Source organism: Leucoraja erinacea, chromosome 2 (assembly GCF_028641065.1).
Source record: "Leucoraja erinacea ecotype New England chromosome 2, Leri_hhj_1, whole genome shotgun sequence".
NCBI lineage: Eukaryota > Metazoa > Chordata > Chondrichthyes > Rajiformes > Rajidae > Leucoraja > Leucoraja erinaceus.
This window is the reverse complement of record NC_073378.1, coordinates 106,350,591-106,374,001: the sequence shown is the minus strand read 5'-3', so window position 1 is coordinate 106,374,001 and position 23,411 is coordinate 106,350,591. Positions and strand designations below refer to the sequence as shown.

The 23,411-nt window shown below is 42.7% G+C and overlaps 1 protein-coding gene across 2 annotated transcripts in view; it reads right to left on the bottom strand.

The window, feature by feature from the left end:
* The window catches only part of calcr (calcitonin receptor), a 194,631-nt gene that overhangs the window by 92,667 nt on the left and 78,553 nt on the right, over positions 1-23,411 (bottom strand). For both annotated transcript variants that reach the window (XM_055662731.1, XM_055662721.1), the window contains exon 2: positions 17,523-17,610. In XM_055662731.1, coding sequence (XP_055518706.1) covers positions 17,523-17,573 — 51 coding nt within the window. In that variant the 5' untranslated portion in view covers positions 17,574-17,610. The remainder of the gene's footprint in view (positions 1-17,522; positions 17,611-23,411) is intronic.

Sequence of the window (23,411 nt, the reverse complement as noted above, 5' to 3'; positions counted from 1 at the left end):
GATACAACTTATGGGTTATCAGTAGATACCTTTTGCGATATTAAAAATGAGGCAACATGAAATTTAACAGTGCGAATTTGCCTATTCATTCACACCATGGTAAAGCAGCTGAAGCAACTCTTATTTAGTCAGTCACGAGTGATGGCTGGGGCATCCTGTCTTCTCGGGCAGCTAGCTCTGCACGATTGTATAAGAGGCTTGTGAACAACATATGTGAGTTAATTTTAAACGGAAGTAACAGAGGTTTGTGTGGCTTCCAGTTTGAGCCGAGAGAAGCGTTTATGTGATAGCACAATTGACATTGCTTGTGCTGCTTTGTCATTTTCTGTAGTACCATAAGTGGGACAGTAAATGATTGGTTATTCACCCGCAGTTCACTAATGTTATGCAGGGTGTCTTTTATTTGACCACTCTAATAGCCTACACTCATTGTAGTGTGCGATGTATATCAGTAAATTATTATGCAATTATTCTTTCATTTTATTCCTAATGGGACCAGTTTTTAAGATGATTATGCTTTCAGCAACTGATCTCAGCATAAAGAACACAGCCTTTACTCAATCTCTGGCTTGGTCTCTATGTCATAACTGACATTAGGGTAGCTTGTTATGGGAATTATCTCATAAGCAAATGAGCAGGATTGCGTACTTTTGAAGTTGACAACATACCCACCAGCGCAGAGATTGGGGATGCCATTAGGTATACAAGTGCACTCAGTTTGCTAGTACCTATGAAATGGAAGATAGTTTTTTGGTTATTCAATAGTCTCAAGATATTGCTGATGGCTCATTAGCAGCCAAAATAATGGATTTTCCCTTTCATCATACAGCATGAGGTTTACATAGTGCAGGTTAATAAATTATAAAATTTGGTTAAATATGTCTGGATATTTGCAGATAGAATTCTGCACAGTGTTGCATGAGTTATTGTCTAAACTCAACAGTCTTGGGACTATGGTCCGGTTAAGAACAATGGCCATGTATGCAAGTTAAGCATCATGATATTAATAACTCATGTTTTCCTACCATTAATGGTTTATCTGTTTAAGTGTGTCCCACACAGATTGGGTCACTGCATGAAACCACAGAGCTTTGAAGTCTTCATGTAGTCACTCACGTGACATCGATATAGAATAGAAAGATTAAACGAGAACTTACCGTTTGAAGTTTGATCTTTATTTTATGAGAAGTTGAAGTGAGGGATTACGGGCCCTCCACTCCCAACCCAACTTCTCACAGAGATCATTCGGTAGTTCTAATCTCGTTAATCATCCTATAGCTTAGGTCAGCAACTAGTCTGTGGTTCCATACAGCTGCTCTGAAGATTGACGCGCATGCGGGCTGGCGGGCTCTTCACGTAATCCCCCACTTTAACCTCATATAAATAAAGATCAAACTTCAAACGGTAAGTTCTCGTTTAATCTTTCTATTAAACAGATCCCTACTGCCTCTTCTGCACATCCCTCCATTCCCCACTAATTCATGTGCCTATCTAAAAGCTCTTTAAATGCTACTATCATATCTACTTCTAGTTCTCCCCTGGTAGCATGTTCCAGGCACCTACCACACTCAATATTTAAAAAAATTGCCCCACAAATCTTCTTTAAAACTTCCCTCTCTCGCCTTAAACTATGTCCCCCTATATTTGATATTTCCACCCTGAATAATTGACAGTCTACCCTGTCCATGCTTCATTCTTCAGATCTTCCCTCCGTCTTCAACACTTCAGAGAAAACAATCCATATTTGTCCAACCTCTTCTTATGGCAAATATCTTCCAATCAAAGCAGCAGTCCACTAAACTTTTCTTCAACCTCTCCAAGCCTTCACATCCTTCCTGTAATGGGGCGACTAAAACACTACATTCCAAATGTGGCCTAACCAAAGATTTGTAAAGCTGCAACATGACTTCCTGACTTTTTTACGCAATGACCTGACCAATAAATGCAAGCATACCATACACCATCCTTTCCACACTATCTACTATATCTTACACAAGATCCACAAGCAGAACTCTGCGTGTTAGGCCCATTGCTTCTACCTGCTCTTGCTCCAATTAATGTATCTCCTTATACCTTGAATCTATCCTGTCTTCTCTTATTCACTCCATTTCCACCAACATCCAGGACACCTCACATGCCTCTGACTCTTCTGCAGATCCCTCCATTCCCCCACTGCCTCATCTTCACCATGGATGTCCAGTCTTTATACACCTCCATCTCCTGTCAAGAAGATCTTAAAGCCTTCCACTTCTTCCTGCAACAAAACATCTACCAACACTCTCTCCCACCTGGCAGAACCATAAACCGCTAAGCCGTAATCTTCACCTTTAACAGATGAAGGAGCATGAAATGTCAGTGTTCAGAGGAACCTATATGTCTTTCTATATGAATCTAGAAAATTGGTCACTATTGTATATAAATGGTATGCAATCAGGAAAAGCAAATGGCCAAATACTGATTATTGCAAAAGGGATTGGAGAATAAGGGTAAAAGTGTAAAGACCTTATTGCAATTTATGTGGCCTTGGGAAGATTATAACTGGGGAAAAATGCTCAATTCTAGTCTCTTTACGTAGGGGCGAGTACCCCATCCTCCAATGGTATACAATAACGGTTCACTGTACTCGTTTCAGGGATAAGGAGACACCAAAATGACAAGAGGTGGAGAACAGAATTGGAGAACAAGTTGGAATTATTTCTCTGGGACAAGGCATAGGATCAGAAGAGTGATAAAAGAGCAGCAGTCAAGTTTGTCAAATAATAGGTTTGATATATTTTGGAATGTACATTGAGAATGTAGGAATGCATTGAGATGAAGATCAACTGTATTAAGCAGCGTCAGGCTCAAGATACCATGTGTTCTAACTTTGTCCTGCTGAAGTTGGGCCGTTAAATTAGAGGAAAGTTAATACTTTAACATTTCCTGTGACTATCAAAAAACTTCATAAAGTCCAGTAATAAATTATCACTGCTGCATGCTATTTTGAATAAATCATCCTTGATATATCAATGTCAAGTGTTATTATTTATGACAACTGGTACAATATTAATTTAATTTTAAGTATCTCACATACTCAGTAATAAGAAACTAAATTTGACAGAAATGTCCTGCTCATTTACAGGGCTATTAGCTGAGCACCAGCTGTGTATCGCTAAACCGTCTGTCTTTTCAAATAGACATCTCAACAACTTCAGTGCTTTGCATATGTAATCATAGATCAAAGTTTGCAATTGAGATGCAGATGCAGGATGTGCTATCATAAATGACTGAAAGACCAAAATAAATAATTGTCTTAAGAAGGCTCCTGCTTCACAAGAGGAATAACTAATAATATTTCAGTTTCTGAATTAAATAATTAGATCAATAACAGACCCACCTTTAAAAATGCATAGGGTAGGTTTATAAAGCAATGGAAAGAATAGTGGATGGGCTTAGCTGGTAATTAGAGCAACTACAAAAATGAACGTCATATTTCCCTAATTATGAAATGGAAGCAAAAGAACCTGCTGTGATTACTGTTTCCATTTGTTTTTGATACAATAACCATCAATTAGAGCATCTAGATATTCTATTTATGTATTTCGCCTTTGACGTGTTGTTTTCCTGTTTATATTGCAAATCTATAAGAAGAAATTTGCTACTGAAAGACTAACTAGTTTGCAGTGAAACCAAAGGTCTTGAATGTGATGTCTTACACCATGCCATACTAAGCCAAGACACACCTGGCACTGTCCTTTAAAGTCTATAATCTGGTTGTGCATAGAATCTCACAATTTCAACTGAATGACATTCTACAATCACCCTCTGCTTCCTTCCATGAAGCCAATATTCTATCCAATTGACTACTTCATCTTGAATTCATGCAGCTTGGGAAAGCTGCTCAAAAAGAATATTTTTCTTAAAACAAACTGTTTTCTTAAAACAAAACCTTAAACACTTATAAACAATCAATTCATTGTGTCTGCACTCGGCACAACCTGGCACATATCATACTAGTTTCAGCTCCCATACTGGACTCCATGAGAAGTTCAACATCAGAGTGTCATCGTCCCACAACTGCCCCACAGACAGCAACATTCAGACTCACATTGCATAATCCATTCTCTCATTTACAATACAATACAATACAATACAATTTATTTGTTATCATTTGAACCTCTTGAGGTTCAAACAAAATTTGGTTTCTGCGGTCATACACACAAGAAAAAGAACCAAGACACAACACAATTTACACAAACATCCATCACAGTGAATCTCCTCCTCACTGTGATGGAAGGCAAAGTGTTATCTCTCCCCTGCACTCCTCCTGATGTCAGTGTCCAAGTCCCCGGCGGGCGATGGTAAGTGTCCCGCGGCCATTAAAGCCGCGCCGGCTGCGCTCCGGGTCTTGGTGTTGGAGCCCCTGGCGGGCGATAGCAAGTCCCACGGCCATTAAAGCGGCGCCGGGCGATGTAAGGCCCTGCTCCAGGTACTTTTCAACCCCGCAACTCGGGTGGGAAAAGTTGCCACGGGCTCCCAGTGTTACTGTCCACCAGATTTGCGGTTGGAGCCTCCGAATCTGCGGGGTCGGGCCGCAGCAGCGCGCCACCACAGCTCTCCCGCTCCGAACTCGGCCAGCTCCGCGATGGTGGGTAAGTCCGCAGGCTCCGCGACTGGAGCCCCAGGTCGTTCCGGTTGGAGGCCGCCCACGGTGCTAGGCCCCAACGACAACGGAGACCCGACAAAGAAAAGGTTGGGTTCTCCGTACAGGGAAAAGATTTGAAAGTTTCCCCCACCCCCCACACACATACCCAGTTAAAAAAGCCCCACTATAACTCCATTTAAACGAGAAAAAAAATAAAAAAAGACAGACGGACTGCAGAGGCCACTGCAAATTAAGTTGCGCCGCCCACCTGGAATTTTATATTAGGGGTTTGGACAAGCGTTGTTTGTTCTCCCTAGAATTCCCCAGAAGGTTGAGGGGAGACCTAATAGAAGGATATAAAATTATGAGATGCATAGATAAGGTAGACAGTCAGAGCCATATACCTCCAGGGTGAAAATGTATAGCTTTAAGGTGAGGAGCAAAGTTCAAAGGAGATATGCAGGACTCGTTTTTTTACACTTTTTTTCTGGTAGGTGTCTGGAATATGCTCTCAGAGGTGGTGGTAGAGGCAGATACAATGGTAGCATTTAATAGACTTTAACGACATAATGTTGGGCACAAACATTGCAGCCAAAGGGCCTGCTCCCATGCTATACTGTTCTATATTGTATGTTCTTTTACTCATGGAAATTCTGACCATTAACGTTCCACAAACTTAAAAGATATAAGTAAGAGTCGATGCAACTTCCTTTTAACCGGAATAGGGCAATCATTAGTATTTCTGCATATTAACCCATATGACAAAGCACTGATATCGCACTGGCAGAAAGAAGTTTGGTTTCAGAAAAATATTCATTTTGAACAGCTTTCCCCCAGCTGCATGACACTCTGGAAGGTCAGATCACATGTAATCCATGGAGAAATAGCCGACTGTATATAAAATTGGCTTTATAGTGAGACACGTGTTGTCAAACAAAGTGATATTTATTAAGTTAACACAACACAGCTCTCAGAACCACAACAAGGGACAAGGGCATTACCAATAGTATATATACCCCAGGGGGGACCCGTGATCCCCTCTTCCCGCCATACCAAGTCACATGACCTAACTCCCAGAGCCGAGGGTTCACACCACGAGTGGCTAACCACCGGGGACCGCCACAGCTTCATGGAAGGAAGCAGGGGGTCATGGTAAAAGGTTGTTTTTCAAACTAGAGGCCTGTGACTAGTGGGACAATTTAAGGTTTGGTGCTGGTGTAGCGAGACCAAACTGGTAGAGTAAAATAATTTTACTGTAAAAACAACATTTAAATTACACTGGTATCTAGTAGAGGGCTTTTGACCTCTTGTTAACACGAAGAGCACCAGCTGGACAACTGCAAACAGCCCCGCGCACAAACCCTGTCACATTACAGAGTTCCGGCCTCTGATGAGGGTTCTGTAATATGCAGTTTAGCCACTAGGTGCCGCTACACTGGGCCCATTGTTATTTGTCATCTATATCAATGATTTGCGTGAGAACGTACAAGGCACAAGTACGTTTGCAGATGACACTAAAGTGGGTGGTATTGTAGATAGTGGCGATGGTTGTCATAAATTGCAGCAGGATCTTGATTTGTTGGGCACAAGGGCTGAGGAATGGTTGATGGAGTTTAATAGAGAAGTACAAGGTGTTGCATTTTTGGAAGTCTAACTACACAGTGAATGGCAGGGCTCTGGGGAGTTTTGTAGAGGAGAGGGATCTAGGAATACAGGTACATAGTTCATTGAAAGTGGCATCACAGCTAGATAGGGTGATCAATCAAGCTTTCGGCATATTGGCCTTCATCAGTCAGAGTATTGAATATTGAAGTTGAGAGTTCATGTTACTATTGTACATGACATTGGTGAGGTCACATTTAAAATATTGTGTTTAGTTTTGATCAGCCTGGCATATGAAAGATTTTGTTAAGCTGGAAAGGGTGCAGAGAAGATTTACAATGATTTTGCCTGGACTTGATGGCCTGAGCTAAAGGGAGAAGTTAAACAGCCGAGGGCTTTATTCCTTGGGGGGAAAGAAGATGAGGGGTGATCTTGTAGCGGTGTATAAGATCATGAGAAGACTAGATAGTGTAAATGAACATTATTTTAGCCAGAGCAGTGGAATCAAGAACCAGAGGGCATTGGTTTAAGGTGAGAGAGAAACATTTAAACGGAACCTGAGGGGCAAACTTTTTACACAAAGTAGATTTATAGAAACTGCCGGGATAGTAGAGGCAGGTACTATCATAATGTTTAAAAAATATCTGTTTCTCTTTCCGTAGTTGCTGACTGATCTGTTGTGCAGTTCTAGCATTTTCTGCGTTTATTTCAAATTGCCACTGTTTTGCTTTTGGAATACTTAACTAGAAAGAATTCTTTGTGTTATATAAATTAGACATAACCAAAGTTCATTTCCATGCTGTGCTGAAGATCAGTGTCGCTAATTTGTAATGCAAGCGATCAAATCCCTCATTTGGAAATTAATCATGCACCTGTTGCTTATGCATGCTAAAAAAAAAGTGACTGTAACAAAAATGGCACATCATCATCTATAAATTATAAGCACCCTTTTTGAAATCTTAGGTCATTCCAGTTTCTATACTTATCTCACACCTTTTGTCTGTTCATCTTTGGCCTTTTCCAAACATCTGCCGATCAATCCCCCCTCCACCCCCCCCCCCCTCCCCCCCCCCCCCCCCCCCCCCCCCCACCCCCCCCCCCCCCCCCCCCCCCCCCCCCCCCCCCCCCCCCCCCCCCCCCCCCCCCCCCCCCCCCCCCCCCCCCCCCTTCCCGCCCCTTCCCCCCTACAATCAGTCTGAAATGTTGCCTATCCATGTTCTCCAGAGATGCTGCCTGTCCCACTGAGTTATTCTAGCACTTTAGGTCTCTTTTCGTAAACCGACATCTACAGATCCTTGCGACTACAACCAAGGATACTGCCCAATTCACCTCTAACCCATGGTCCCGTTGTAGACAATGGAACTGATGCACTACAGTGCTGAGAACCATTTTCTGCATTCTCTACCTTCCCCTTTCCTCTATCTATTGTCATTAAGTTTGACTTGATAATATTTATGTACAGTATATTGGAGCAATTTGCATTGCATGCAAAACAAAGCTTTTCAATGTAGCTCTGTATTCATGACAAAATAAACCTAAACTCAAATCTAAATAGCTATTTGAAACCAAAAGCTCATTGGGCCAAATGCCATTCAATAATTTAACAAAAATAAGGTGCCTAAATTCTAATTCAAACTCTTTCACTGTCTTGCAGTGACCCCAAGTGTAGATTCCTGAATATTGGCAATATACTGCCTGTCCTAAAAAAATATACCAAGGTCCTGCTGTCAGATATTGTTACTCAAAAGGTCATTCACAATTTAAGCAGGTGGCAAATGCAATTGCAAAGGTAGACATTATCAGCAGCTGCATTCCGAAAGGTGCCTCAGTGTGGTCGTAACACAATGTCAAGTGAAGAAAAAATAATTCCCTTTTAAAATGATGCACACTAAGAAACTAGATATCCAATTCTACAAACAGCAACTGGAAGCAGCCACATTTGGCGGTAGGGACGCTTAATTATTGTTGGCATTGCAATAGTGTTAGCAGAAACCTCAATTTTCTGCTCTCTATTTATTGATTAGTCAGTACGTATTTCATCTGCACTTTGCAAGGTTGTTAGGTTTGGCGACCAGCCTAATTAATAGATGTGCAGACCTCAGCAACACACTCTGTTTGACGTAAATGAAATCTAACTTGGGAGATGTGAATAACCTTGGCTTTGCTGACTCGTCCTATTCATTGGCGGGTCGGTGCTTTTGGCTACTTGAACCATTAACTAAATTCATATTTTACAAAGGCTCTGCCCTGATGTTTCCTAAAGGAGATTGCAATACTGGCAAATATTCACTTCATAATAAGACTTCATGCTCATTTCAGTTCAATTTAGTAGCATCTTTAATGCAAATCATGCTGTGCAAGTCGTTTGAAATTTTTTTCTGCCCACACATTGTGGATATCACTGCTGTAGATTGGCTATTTCATACTAGCCAATTATAGTGCTTGTTAGTAGTAACTCCCCCTAGTATGTACCTTTATAATATCGAGGTCATTTATGCTAGTTAGTAGCAGTAGCAGCTCGGAGCTGTAATGTCTGCTGATCTATGCTGCAAGTGATTAATATACATGTCTTAAAGTGTGTTCGAGTCAAATCATTACATGGGGTCAGAAGTGGGATTCGAACCCACGCCTCCAGTGAATCGTGCCGACAACTTCACTTTTGCTCCTGCTGTTTTGGATGACAATGGTCAGGTCCGTATACCTGCAGAAACAATTGATGACCCCGTGGTTTTGCTCAGAAAGTTCAGAGAGCGGGGTGATATGCCTTCAAACCATATTATTGAAAGAACCAAGTTCAATGCTCGTTTACAACACGTCGATGAGCCCATTGAACAATTTATCAGTGACCTCCAGCACATGGTTGCACGTTGTCGATTTCGTGATTTACACGATGGGCTCACCTGTGATAAATTGGTAGGTGGAATGCTCGATAGCAAGTTGAGAGGTGAACTTCTTCGAAATACCGAATCAACCCTTGAACAAGCTGAACATGCCTGTCGTATTTCTGAGATAATGTCCCCCCACACTGATGCAGTGACTTTCAGTCCCTGCTAGCAACATAGCATTAATCTTACAGACTTCTCATCTCGCAACCCTCCCACCGGGTCTGCTACTCACTGTCAGAATTGTAACTATTTCCATGCATAGGGTCGTCAGTTCCGTGTTGCCTACGGGAAAGCTCACAATTTCTGTAAGAAATTAAATCATTTTGCTCGATGCTGCCATTCCCATTTGACTCCCGCAGCCTCAAGGACGAGCCTGCACCTGCTTCAACATGAGCTCACTGATACTAACTTCCAAGAGCCTGGGTTATTGTCCCCCGCTTCGCTCTCAGTGCAGATACCAGTTCTGCCATCCACTCCCTCCTCTCTTCGTTTAAAGAGCTATTTAACCCTGAAGTAACCATGGTTGTGAATAACAGGCCTCTTTCCACCAAGGTGGACACTGGTGCAAAATGCAACGTCATATCATTTAAGGAGTTTAAAAAAATTCATAGTGCTGAACGTATAGATAAGGCCTCCGCAACACTTCGGGCTTACAGGGGAGAGGTCCTGCACCCACTTGGAAAGGCTAATTTAAAGTGCACTGTAGATGAACTGACGTGCACCTAGCAGTTTTATATTGTCAAGGCTGACTCAGAGATTTTGCTCGGTATCACTGCATGCTACGATCTAGGCCTGGTCTACTTTGGACGCGCTGTCCACAAACTCTGCCTCACTGATGAGCCCACTCAGCAACTACGCTCTCAATACAAAGACCTGTTTAATGATGAACTTGGCAAGTTGCCTGTCAAATATCGTATTGCTGTTGATCCCAAAGTCACTCCCGTGGTCCGAGCACCACATCATTTCCCATATGCCATGCGTGACAGAATACCCGCTGAACTCAAGCGCACGGTCTCCATGGGTGTTATTGCCAAAGTTAATGACCCGTCCGACTGGGTTTCCACCATGGTGGTTGCGACTAAGAAAAACAAGGAGGAGATCTGTATCTACATCAACCCCATGGATCTTAACACTGCCATCAAGCGCCCACATTACCCAATGCGAACGACAGAAGAAGTCGCTGTGCACATATGCAATGCAGCAGTATTCTCAGTCCTGGATGCCAAAAGCTCCTTTTGGCAGATTCCACTGAACCCGCTCGTCCAACCTCACTACGTTCGGCACTCCCTTTGGCCGCTACAAATTTCTAAGAATGCCTTTCGGCATCAACTCCGCTGGTGAAATTTTCCAGCGCACTATGGAACAATTGTTTGCAGAGTACCCATGCGCCATCATTGTTGATGATATTCTCATCTACGGTCGCGACCTGGCTGAACATGAATCCATCCTGAAGAGAGTACTTGACCGTGCCAAAGACATTCAACTTAAACTCAACCCACTAAAGTGCAGGTTTCGAGTTCTTGAGGTCACTTACATCGGACATGTTTTTACCAGCGGACATGCTTGTACTCAGTCCAGATCCACTGAAAACTGCAGCTATCAACAGAATGCAGGTTCCTACTGATGTCGTGAGTTTACAATGATTCCTCAGTATGGTTAACTACCTGGGAAAATTTATTCCCAACCTCAGCAACATATCGGCCCCCCTGCGAGAACAGACACACAAGGACACGGCATGGCCCTGGTAGTCGCAGCACCAAAGGGCTTTCGACACTCTCAAACTGCAGCTGGCTAGCGCACCTACACTCGCCTACTTCACTTTGGTGTTACCGGTAACACTCACCGGCGATGCATCCCAGGATGGGCTAGGCGCAGTACTCCTGCAGGCCACTATTGACGGCGATTTCAAGCCTGTTTCATATGCATCCCGTACACTAACTGACACTGAACAGCGCTACGCCCAGATTGAAAAGGAACTGCTCGCAGTGTTTTCACCTGCACTAAATTCAAGGATTTCATCTTTGGTAAAACCGTGACCATCGAGACTGACCACCAGCCGCTGGTCACCATTTTGAACAAACTGATCCACGACTACACCCGATGATGATGCAACTGCAGCAATTTGATTTCAGCAACGTTTACAAGAAAGGTAAAGACATGTATATAGCAGACACGGTATCCAGAACCCCGCGCAGAACTGATGAACAACAACTCTCTGAACAGGACGAATTCTCAGTCATGAAGGTCTCATTTGTGCCAACTGATCGTTTAAGCAGCCTAGCTGAACACACGGCTGCTGATGAGACTTTACAATTGCTGTCTGCAGTCATCCGGCGTGGTTGGCCCGACAAACAGTCCAACACCCCGCTCGAAGTACGCCCCTACTTCTTGGTTCGCGATGAACTAGTGCTACAGGATGGAATCATAGTCAAGGGCCACATGGCAGTGGTCCTAGCCGTCCTCCGGGACAAATACTATAACTACATCCACAGGGGCCACCCCGGCATGGAAGCAACCCTCCAAAGGGCACAACACAAAGCATGTTTTACTGGCCCGGTATGACCAAATACATAAGCGACAGAACCGAAATGTGCGCTGTCTGCAAAAGCCTGACGCCACATCAGCAGAAGCAGCCTTTACTGCCGCAACCAGTCCGTCCTCTCCCATGGTCCTTGTTAGCCACTGACATCTTCGAGTGGCACAGGAAACACTATCTGGTTCTTGTTAACTCTTACTCGGGCTGGTTCAAAATCGACCTACTTCAAACCATTTCTACAGAGGCAGTGATCGAGAGGTTGCAGCGTCACCTCTCCATGCACGGCTCCCCAGCACGTATCCAGTCCAACAATGGCAGACAGTTCACCAGCCAAGCTTTTAAAAACTTTGCAAAAAGATGGGACTTTCAACATGTTACCAGCAGTCCCGAGTTCCCGAGTTCCAACGGACTCGCCGAACGCGCCGTTCGGAGTGCGAAACAACTCATGGAATGTACATACCTTACCAAATCAGATGTATACCTGGACCTGCTCAATCTAAGGAACATTGCGCGGGATCCCATACTAGGTTCTCCAGCCCAACGATTGATGTCTCGCCAAACCCGTGCTCCCCTGCCTGTCTCCCAGCAGCTGTTGCAGCCACAAGTTTGTTCCCCGCCTGCAGTTCAGAAACAACTACAATTTAAACGTGACACACAGAACCGGTTCTTCGACAAGTCCTGCAAGCCACTTAAACCTCTTGCACGTGGACTAGTGGTTCGTCTACAAACTGACAAGGGCCATGCATGCCTGGGACATCCACGGCCCTGTCAAAGAACCATGATCATACATGGTCGGAGTGGATGGAGTCATCTACAAATGCAAACGTTAACACATCCTCCCGGTGAAGGAACCTCATCTAGCAACTCCATATCCTGATGCCCCATGTCTCATGTTCCTTCCCACAGTCGGTCCCGCACCCCCACCACCAACCGTCGTTCCTACTGCGGCCTCCCCGCGTCGTCTTGCACTTGGCTCGCCTATCTCGTCTCCCACCCTGCCTGTCAGGTTGACAGTCATTTCCCCTCTCCCCTCCCCTGTATCTTCTCCAACGAAAGGAGGTGAGGCGGACTCTTACCGCACACGGGCCGGACGGGTTTGCAGGCCACCCGTTAGATATGGCGAATTTGTATAACTTTTGTATTCTTAACATTCTGCTTATATTGCTTAGCCACCAATGTTTCTTTATTTCTACAAGAAGAGATGTAGATTGGCTATTTCATACTAGCCAATTATAGTGCTTGTTAGTAGTAGCTCCCCCTAGTATGTACTTTTATAATATCGAGAAGTTGTTTATGCTAGTTAGTAGCAGTAGCAGCTCGGAGCTGTAACGTCTGCAGATACATGCTGTAAGTGATTTAATAAATATGTGTTGTATATTAATGTGTGTTTGAGTCAAATCATTACAACTGCTGATATTGATATTTGGAAACTAAGGAGGAAGTTAAGAATCAATCACATCGTTGGGGATCTGGAATGTCATGTACTGATTGGACAGGGTAAGAATGGAAAACATTTATTTTCCTGATGGAGATTGGTGAACTAGATGGGCTAAGTATCAGTTTGCTCAGCTTGCACTACTTAATTCAATAAACTACTGTCTGTTCCGCCTGTTCAAGACAACAGTAAAGATCCTGAGTTAGATTTTACTTTACCCAGTGCTACTTCTTTTAAAAATATGCTAAGGGACTTAATCTAACACCAAATAATTGAATGTTATTGAGGCCTTTAATTTGCAAAGTTGTTTGAAATTCTCCATGCTGGATTGGTATAGATACCCCCAGGTGGCGCTTCGATGGCAACCTCGCCGACAGTCTGTCTGTCCTTTTCGTCTTTTAAAAAATTTGTTTAAACACACTAAAAAGTATGTGTTATTGTTCTCTGGCTTGTTTTATGTGGAGGGGAGTCGGGGGAAACTTTTTTTCAATCTCTTACCTTGCGGGAGATGCGATTATTTTCCGGATCGTATCACCGGTCGCTCTGCGGCCTAACATCGTGGAGCTGGAGGCCTTGCTCGGGACTGACTTTGAGCCCCACCACGGGGCCTGGACTTACCATCGGAGCCGATTCCTTGCCTTGGATCGACGCTCCAACCGCAGCCTGCGGACTTTAACATCAAGGGCTCGCAGTCTCGGGTTGAGACCGATGTCAGGAAGCTCCAAAGGCCACACGACATTCGACTAGCCCCAACCCGTGGTAGATCGCCCGGCGCGGGGTAGCCGAGAATCCACCCTGATGTAGGAGCTTGATCGCCCTGACAATCTGATCCTTAGCCCATCTAGTTCACCAATTCCCAACATGAAAATAAATGTTTCCCATTCTTACCCTGTCATATTTCCGATTGTTCTGCTGGAGGACAAAGAAGGGCGAGATTGAACTTTTTTCGCCTTCCATCACAGTGAGGAATGTGGGGGAGTCGCTGTGATGGATGTTTATGTTAAAATGTATTTTGTGTGTTCTGTTGCTTTTTATTGGTATGACTGTATGGCAAATCAAATTCCTTGTATGTTGCAAACATACTTGGCTAATAAAGTACGATTATTATTATGATTATAATAGGCATAGACTTAGACTTAGACTTAGATCCTTTATTTGTCATTCAGACCTTTCGGTCTGAACGAAATGTCGTTGCCTGCAGCCATACATGTAATAATAAACAACAAAAACACACAATAAACACAAATTAACATCCATCACAGTGAGTTCACCAGGCACCTCCTCACTGATGGAGGCAAAAATCTTAGGGTTACTGTCTCTTCCCTCCTCTTCTCCCTCTGCGCTGAGGCGATACCCCACCGGGCGATGGTAACTCAGTCCTGCGGCTCACTGAGCATGATGATTGTCTTAGATATGGTGGGCCTGTGTCTATGCTGTCACAACTCTATGACTTGATGACACTCATGCATGTTGAGACCACTGGATATATACAGTAACATGAAGTGATGTTTGTTGTCAGAGGCCTACAAGTTATCTTCCTCCACATTCCAACCTCCCTGATAATATCATTCCAAAACGCAGAATGCTATTCCAAAGCTCTACTCAAACCAGGTCCTTAAACCTTCTGCATTACTTCTCTGATTGCTACCCCATTGCCTTTAAACCACTAATGATTACACCACCACCCAAGAAATCAGGAGCCCTGTCATATTAAATCTTCAGCCCTTCCTTCACCATCAAACCGTGTCTCCTACCCTTGATACTCCTAATGCCCCAACAACTCATGCCACACATGTCCTGATATCCTGATCTCCAGTCAGTGACGCTCAGTAACCTGACCCTCAAAACCATTGAGCTAAATTACCTGTTGCCCCCAATGGTAAATCCTTAAAGTCCTGACCAAAGGTTTGAACCTCAGCATCCCGACCCCAAAGGTATATCAACACCCTGATGCCAAAGGAATCCCTCGACGATCTGATCTCAGTGGCATAATAGCATTCCTCTTCCTCCACCCATTTCCCCCCCCCCCACCACTGACACTAATTCAGCCCTCCATACACTTCCCCAAACCTCTATCTTTACCTTTATATCTTTATCTTTACCTATCTATACCTTTCCTTGATGATGAAGTATTTCACTGTGGTCTGACTACCTGTCAGTGATCGCATGTACCCAACTTTTCTTTGTTGCAGAAGCAGTGTCAGTGAGCTCAGAATCCTTGTGCACTGAGGAGAAGCAGGAGCCGCGGGTTCAGACACCATCGATGCTTTCATCTAGATCATCCAGTGCTATCAACCCAAGCTCACTAACTGCAGCTGGTGGTATGGTGAGGAGCTACACAGTTGTTTTTTTTTCCCCCTGGATCAAGAATGCAAGCATCTAATTGGTTAGGTAATTTTTATGGCCATTAGCTGTGCATAATATAAAGGCAGAACTCAGTAACTCACAGGCCTGCTATCTCGTCTACAATAAGTATACATAAACTTCAATAATGACTAAAAATGGTTGTACTGCATTGCATTATTTCTAGTTCATTACTCCCTCAACTGGTAGGCTTTATGACAAATAATATATGCTTACTACTGAAATCAGCAATATTGAAGTAAATAAATAGCAATCAGTTCAACCAGAAACATTTATCAACCCTGAAGAACTGCACTAATGGTTATTTTTAGGGCATAATCTCATCGGGCTGTTTACTTTATTTGCCCCGGAAGCAGGAAGGTCGACAATAGTGGTCATTAGATGAAGAGCATATATTTTGTTTTGTGTAGTGCTAGCTTTCATACAGAAGCCCTTAGGAAAGTATTTAATTCTATCTTAATGTTAGAAAATATCTGCTTTTGCATTTCATTATTTTTTCTCAAGAAGCAGTAGTTATGTATTTCATGTTCACATTCTTCATCCCAAACCAGCCTCTCGCAGTTTGTCGGTGAGGGAATGGTAACTTATCTAATCAGAACTCTTCACATTAATTTGGTGTTTTCTATTTTCTACCCCAGTGGAGAATGTTCACCTTGAGTGTCATTGTGATTTGCTTCGAATGGCCACACGGTGAAACCACATCCAGCAGTTTTCTCTGAAAGGCAACTCATTATTACTCCATTGTGTCTTATGGTTATAAACTCACCCCTCACTACCAGAAACAGTATGATCCAAAACTGAAAACAGAATATTAAACAGAAAAATTAACACCACCATTTTGACCAATGTATGGATTAAACTATTGTTGCCTCTACATAGAATATAGATCAGGAACAGGCCCTTGGGACCACAATGCCCATGCCAAACATGATGCCAAGTTAAACTAATATCATCTGCCTGCACCTCATCCATACCCCTCCATTCGCTGCATATCTATCTTCCTATCCAAAAATCACTGTCGGATCTGCCTCCACAACCACCCCAGACAAAACTTTCCACACTCCCACCTTTGTCTGTGTAAAAAAGCTATCACCATACATCTTTAAAAGCTATCACCTTAAAGCCTTGCCTCTTGTCTTAGACATTACCACACATGTGAAAAGGTTCTGACTGTCTACCATATCTATGCCTGGAACCCTGATCCACTTTTGATTTTTTAATGATTTTCCTTCAGCATTCCGCTTTACATAGGTAGGTGTAACCATCGATTGAACTGGGGTTATATGATAAATGGAGGCTTCTTCGATCATCTGTGTACCTTGTATTTAATTCATAAAACCCCATCATAAAAATATATTTGATTGTCAACTATGATTGTGACCTGACACTTCCTTTGCAAGTGGGGGAACTCTAAACTACTGCAATAGTAACAAGTTTAGTTTTAAGAATCATCAATACTGTGACTTAACGCAGGAGTCTTCATATTTCTTGATTTTGAAGTCTGTCTGACTAAGTCTAAGAATTGGAAACAATTGATTGTATTCAAGACCAGTACGTAATGGGAGGTGAAACACCTTCTCACAAAGGTCTTACATTTTTAATCGAATCCTTTTAAAGCAATTATTTGTTTGATTTGTTTCCCACAAAGTGAGAAAGTGGTGAGGTTGCATTTTGGGTAATGCCAATGAGAGCAAGGATTTAATTAAATAACATGAATCAAAACAGACAAAAAATAAACATTCAGACTGAGTCTGAAGGAAGGTCCCAATCGAAAATGTCACATCCATTTTCTCCAGAGATGCTGCCTGACCTATTGAATTACTCCAGCACTTTGCACTATCTTTAGCGTTAAAAACAGCATATGCAGTTCCTTGATATTACATTAAAAAATAAACATTCTCCAGGTTTTATGAGAATTGTTCCCTATTTTATTTTTTGATAATAAGGTGCTGTTTTGATATTATTACTTGATCTGACTGGATTGAATGCAAAATAAAGCTTTTCACTGTACCTTGGTACATTCAACAATAATAAACCTAAACCTGAACCTTTATAGTTTGGCATTGTTTTACTTACTGAGGTAACTGCCACTGTTAACATAACGGAATGTACAAGGAGTCTTGCCATAATTGTTTCCACAGGATTGCTGCCAATTATCCGTTTTCTGCAAGTGCAATAAAAATAGATGAACGTGTCAATAAGTTACATCAAATTATATCAAATGTACATGATAGAAAGAGACAATTTGACTCAACAATCACATGCTCGAAGGTAGACAAGAATGATGGAGAAACTCAGCGGGGGCAGCAGCATCTATGGAGCGAAGGAAATAGGCAACGTTTCAGGCCGAAACCCTTCTTGGAAGATGCTGCTGCACCCGCTGAGTTTCTCCAGCATTCTTGTGTACCTTCGATTTTCCAGCATCTGCAGTTCCTTCTTAATCACATGCTCGAGTTCACATCCCACATAAGTCATCTCACATTTGCAGCATCTCGTCAATATCTTCTCCCTAAAAGCACATGTACTATTTGCCTCAACTATTTTTCAAGATAGTGATTTCCACATTCAAACTAATCTGCAGCAAAGGATGTTTATCCTGAATTCCTAATTGATGTATTAATGATTAGTTTATATATTTGATCTCTGGATTTGGATCTTCATGTTGAAATATATTCTTTGTCATGGAAATGGAAACAGGCCCTTCAGCCCAAACCATCCATGCTGACCAAGATGTCTATCTAAGCTTTTTCCATTTGCTTGTAATTGGCCCATATCCATCTAAACCTTTTCTATGCATTTACCTGTACAAATACATTTTAAACATTGTGATTTTACCGTCATCCACTGCTAATTCAAACTACTCATTCGATATGTACCATGAGTGAAAAGTTGCCCCTCAGGTCCCTTTTAAATCTTTCCCCTCTCACCTTAATCTAGATACTCTAGTTTTAAACTCCCCAAACATGGTAAAAAAAAGGAATATGACCATCCACCTTATCTGCGCCCCTTACGATTTTACATGCTTCCATATGGTCACTCCTCGCCCTCCTACACTCCAAGGAAAGAAGTCCCAACCTATCCAGCCTATCCTTATGGCTCAAGCCCACCAATCCCAATAATATTTATATGTATTTAGTCTACATTATCGAGCCGGGCTTTCTGGAGTGCTGGTATGGGTGTTGTGGGCTGAAGAAACTGGTCTCCAGAGGGCTAGTATGGACATCATGGGCCAAATGGATTATTGGGGTGGCAGCTCAGTCTCTCAAGCCTGATGTGCTGGCAGCTCACTCACGGCTGGTGGGGTGGCAGTTGACTCCTTGCTATTCCTTGAAATTCCATTTCAAGCAGGGTGCAAGGCCACCAAATTCAGGTGCAGTTTCCGACCACTTCAAGCAGGGTGCAAGACCACCGAAATCAAGTGCAGTTTCATACCACTTTAAGCAGGGTGCAAGGCCACCAAATTCGTGCAGTTTCATACCACTTCAAGCAGGGTGCAAGACCACCAAATTTAAGTGCAATTTCATACCACTTCAAGCAGGGTGCAAAGCCACCAAATTCAAGTTCAGTTTCATATCATTTCAAGCAGGGTGCAAGGCCACCAAATTCAAATGCCGTTTCATACCATTTCATGCAAGGTGCAAGGCCATCACATTCAAATGCCGTTTCATACCATTTCAAGCAGGGTGAAACTACCATAAAACCAGAAAAACACCACAGTGCAATAGACATTCACTGTGTTCAGCTGATTCACAGCTCAGACAGTCATGACCTCTCCCTCCCCATCATGAAGAGACTGAGCCACACCTACACTTATAGGTTTTATAATCCCTCCCCCCTCCCAACGGAAAAGTCGTGGTCTTCATGGTGTGATTGACAAGAGAGAGATTCTCAAAAATATTTAAACACTAATAACACTTCTATTTTTAATTGATGGGAAGACTCCTCTGCACATGATGAGTGGAGGGGGGCTGAGTAAGATGGCCAAAAATCATAGCCGTAAGTAGTAGCGTTTTATCTAAAATCAATATACAGTGCAAACAGGAAGTTGTCAAGTTCAGTCGTCCAACCATTTGCATTGCTTTTACTTCCACCCAAAACCCCACCAGCCATTTGCAGTGCTTTTCTTCAAACCAAAACCCCACCAACCATTTGCAGTGCTTTTACTTCAGCCCAAACCCCCACCAGCCATTTGCAGTGCTTTTCTTCAAACCAAAACCCCACAAACCATTTGCAGTGCTTGTCTTCAACCCAAAACCCCACCAAGCATTTGCAGTGCTTTGCTTCAACCCAAAAAACCACCAACTATTTTGAGTGTTTTTTTCTACAACCCAAAACCCCACCAACCATTTGCAGCGCTTTTACTTCAACCCAAAACCCCACCATCCATTTGCATTGCTTTTACTTCAAACAAAAACCCCACCAACCATTTCCAGTGCTTTTACTTCAACCCAACCCCCACCAACAATTTGCAGTGCATTTACTTCAACCCAAACCCCCACCAACCATTTGCAGGGCTTGTACTTCAACCCAAACCCCCACCAACCATTTGCAGTGCTTGTACTTCAACGTAAACCAACTACTTGCAGTGCTTGTACTTCAACCCAACCCCCCACCAACCATTTGTAGTGTTTGTACTAAAACCCAAACCCCCACCAACCATTTGCAGTGCTTGTACTTCAACCCAACCCCCCACCAACCATTTGTAGTGTTTGTACTAAAACCCAAACCCCCACCAACCATTTGCAGTGCTTTTACTTCAACCCAACCCCCCACCAACCATTTTCCGTGCTTTTACTTCAAACCAACCACATTTCCATTTTCAAACCACATTAAGGGCACTCAAGGTCAGTAAAACCACACTCACTGTTTAGTAAACACGTGTTCAGTGTTATTCACAACTCTGACTGGGAGACGTGACCCTCTCAATTCCCCCATGTTGCAGAGGCTAACTGAGGCACAACACTTCTGGGTTTTATAGTCCCTCCCCCTCCCATCAGCAGGGGCAGCTGAGAGAATCTCAACATTTTTTAAACATGAATAAATCTTTTATTTTTCATAAATGGGAAAAATCCTCTTGTCCTGCATAGTGGAGGGGGAATCTGAGTAAGATGGCCAAAAATCATAGCCATAAGTGGCAGCGTTTTTTTCTAAAATCATGAAACAGAAAAACAGGAAGTGGTTAAGATCTTACTTTTAGTAATATAGATTGGTAGCTAAAACGCAGAAAACTGCAGATGCTGATAATGTGAAATAATTGCACAAAGATAGGTCAGGCAGCATCTGGGAAAGTCAAAGTTTCAGGTGATGACATTTCACCCAAGAAATCGTGTTTTTCTCCTCAGGTGCTGTCTAAACTGATCTTCATTTCCAGCAGTTTCAGCTTTCATGTAGTGTTTTGGTTGATCTTATTTTGTATCTTCCTTTTTGTCCCTATTTCCTTTGTGCGGCGTAAATTCCTGAGCTGCGCACGTTTTCCAAATTGATCTAGTTACGTTTCTGAACAATTTTACCATAACATCAGTTTTAAACATCTAAACATTTAAAAACAGATGTCCAAGGTCATATATGAAAGTATAATGTCTTTATTTTTCATGTGCACTATACTTAGACGATTATGCAGTTGAATCCCTAGATGTATATGGTTCTTCAAACGGAGATGAGGAAACTATTTCTCACAGGGAGTGGTGAGTCTGTGGAATTCTCTACCTCAGAGGGCGGTGGAGGCAGTTCTCTGGATGCTTTCAAGAGAGAGCTACATAGGACTTAAAAATAGTCAGAAAACGTTCTCTCTTTTTTCCAGAATGTATTTTTTTCTGAATTAATTTGCCAATTGCATCCCCATGCTTCTCGTAAAAGGGATCGCTCGACTCATTCTTTCACCAATGCCCAACTATTGCTTCACCAAATTATCAAAATGCAGCCCAGAGACCATCACAAACCTACCTCCCTTCCATTTACTCAATTTATACCTTAATCTGCCTCAGCAAGGCCAGTAGCATAATCACACCCTGGCCACTCCTGTTCTTCCCACTCCCATCAGGCAAAAGGTATAGAAGTGTGAAAAAGCCCACCTTCAGTTTCAGGGACAGTTTCTTCCCAGCTGTTGTTATCAGGCAACTGAATCATCTTACCGCAACAAGAGAGCAGTCTTGACCTACTTTCTACTTCATTGGTGACCCATGGAAAATCATTAATCGGACTTTACCTTGCACTAAATGGTATTCCCTTTTCATGTGTCTATACACTATAAATGGGTCGATTGTAATCATGTATTATCTTACCAATAACTGGCTGGCATGCAACCAAAGCTTTTCATTGTACCTCTGTACACGTGACAATAAACTAAACTGAAACTGAACATGAGGATGAGGACATCTCTGAAATAATACCAAGCAATGAGAACAACACATCATATGAAATATAACATCTTTCATATGATGTGTAGGAAGAAACTGCAGATGCTGGTAGGACACAAAAAGCTGGAGTAACCCAGCGGGACAGGCAGCATCTCTGGAGAGAAGGAATGGGTGTTGTTTCAATAATAATAATAATAATAATAATAATAATAATAATGTTTATTTATATAGCACTTTTCAACAAAACCAGTATTTGAACCAAAGTGCTTTACAGAGATTGATTAAATTAATTGAACAGATCAATGCAATAAATCCATACAAATCAAAAAAAGAGAAAAAGAAAAAAGACACAGACACAGTACACTATAGAAATCAACATGAAACGTCCCCCCACAGCAGAATTCACTGTGAGGGAAGGCACTAAAAATAACCAGTTCTCCCCCTCATAGTCCACCCGATGTCGTGGCCTATATCTGGCCTCCTCAGCCAACCCGGTGTTTTCAGGCCCTCTTGCCGCGAAGCTGGATCATCGGCGTCGGTGAACATCCATCAGCGGCTCGGACTGAAGCGGCCGCTTCCCCCCCGAAGACTGCAACGACCAAAGTTCACAGGCCGCGCCGGCCGAACCTCCGACTCTGGCGATCTCGGATCCCAGGCTCCGCGGTGCTGTCGGCGGTCACAGTGCCCCGGAGCAAGGCGACCCGGTAAGGCATCGCCCGCTCCATGTAGGTGTCCCAGCATCTACACCGCCGTCGAAGCTGCAGTCCCGGCAGGAAACGCCGCTCCAGCGCTGCTCCAGTTCGACTGTAGGCCGCACAGAGAGGACGAAGATGCGGTTCAAGACAAAGATCTCGACCCAAAACATCACTCATCATGTATTGCCTTTCCACTGTCCGGATAGCACGCAAAAAAACATTTTCACTGTACCTCGGTACACGTGACAATAAACTAAACTGAACTGAAGGTCTTCTTGTATTAGGTCTCCCTGATCCTTGGTAAAACACACCTTTTCCCCACACCTCCAATATGATTATTTATAACTTTGGACATTGCACCTTGGATTTCCGAATCCAATCGTTCATATAAATCATGGAAACACTTTTGTTCCAGGACTAATTGGAACAACTATTATTATTTGTTCATACTGTTCTTTGTGTCGTTTTGTTTAACAACCATCGTTTTACTTATCCTGCTGCTTGACCTGTTACTCCACATGATTGTGTCACGTCTCAATATCATTTGAGCCTTGTCATTTGTAAGCATAGAAAAGTGTGCCATCAGCTGCTAACAATTCCAATTGCTCCTCTGTTTCAGATCAGAGGAGCTGCTGCTGGAAAGTGCCAACACAATTCTACATTTGTTCATTTATTTCAATTTTATACGAATTCTGTTCCATTTAGGTGCACTTTGAATTTCAAAAGTCTATTTCCAGTTCAATTTGCTTTTAATCTATTTCCTTGCACTGATCCAAATATTATTAAGGATGATGAATAAGCTATTTCCCATTCCTCCACAATATAAAACATATGATTATACAGAAATAACATCATACAGTATTAAAGGAGGACTATAAAATGATATATCTGCCCAGAGAGTTCACCTCCACTGT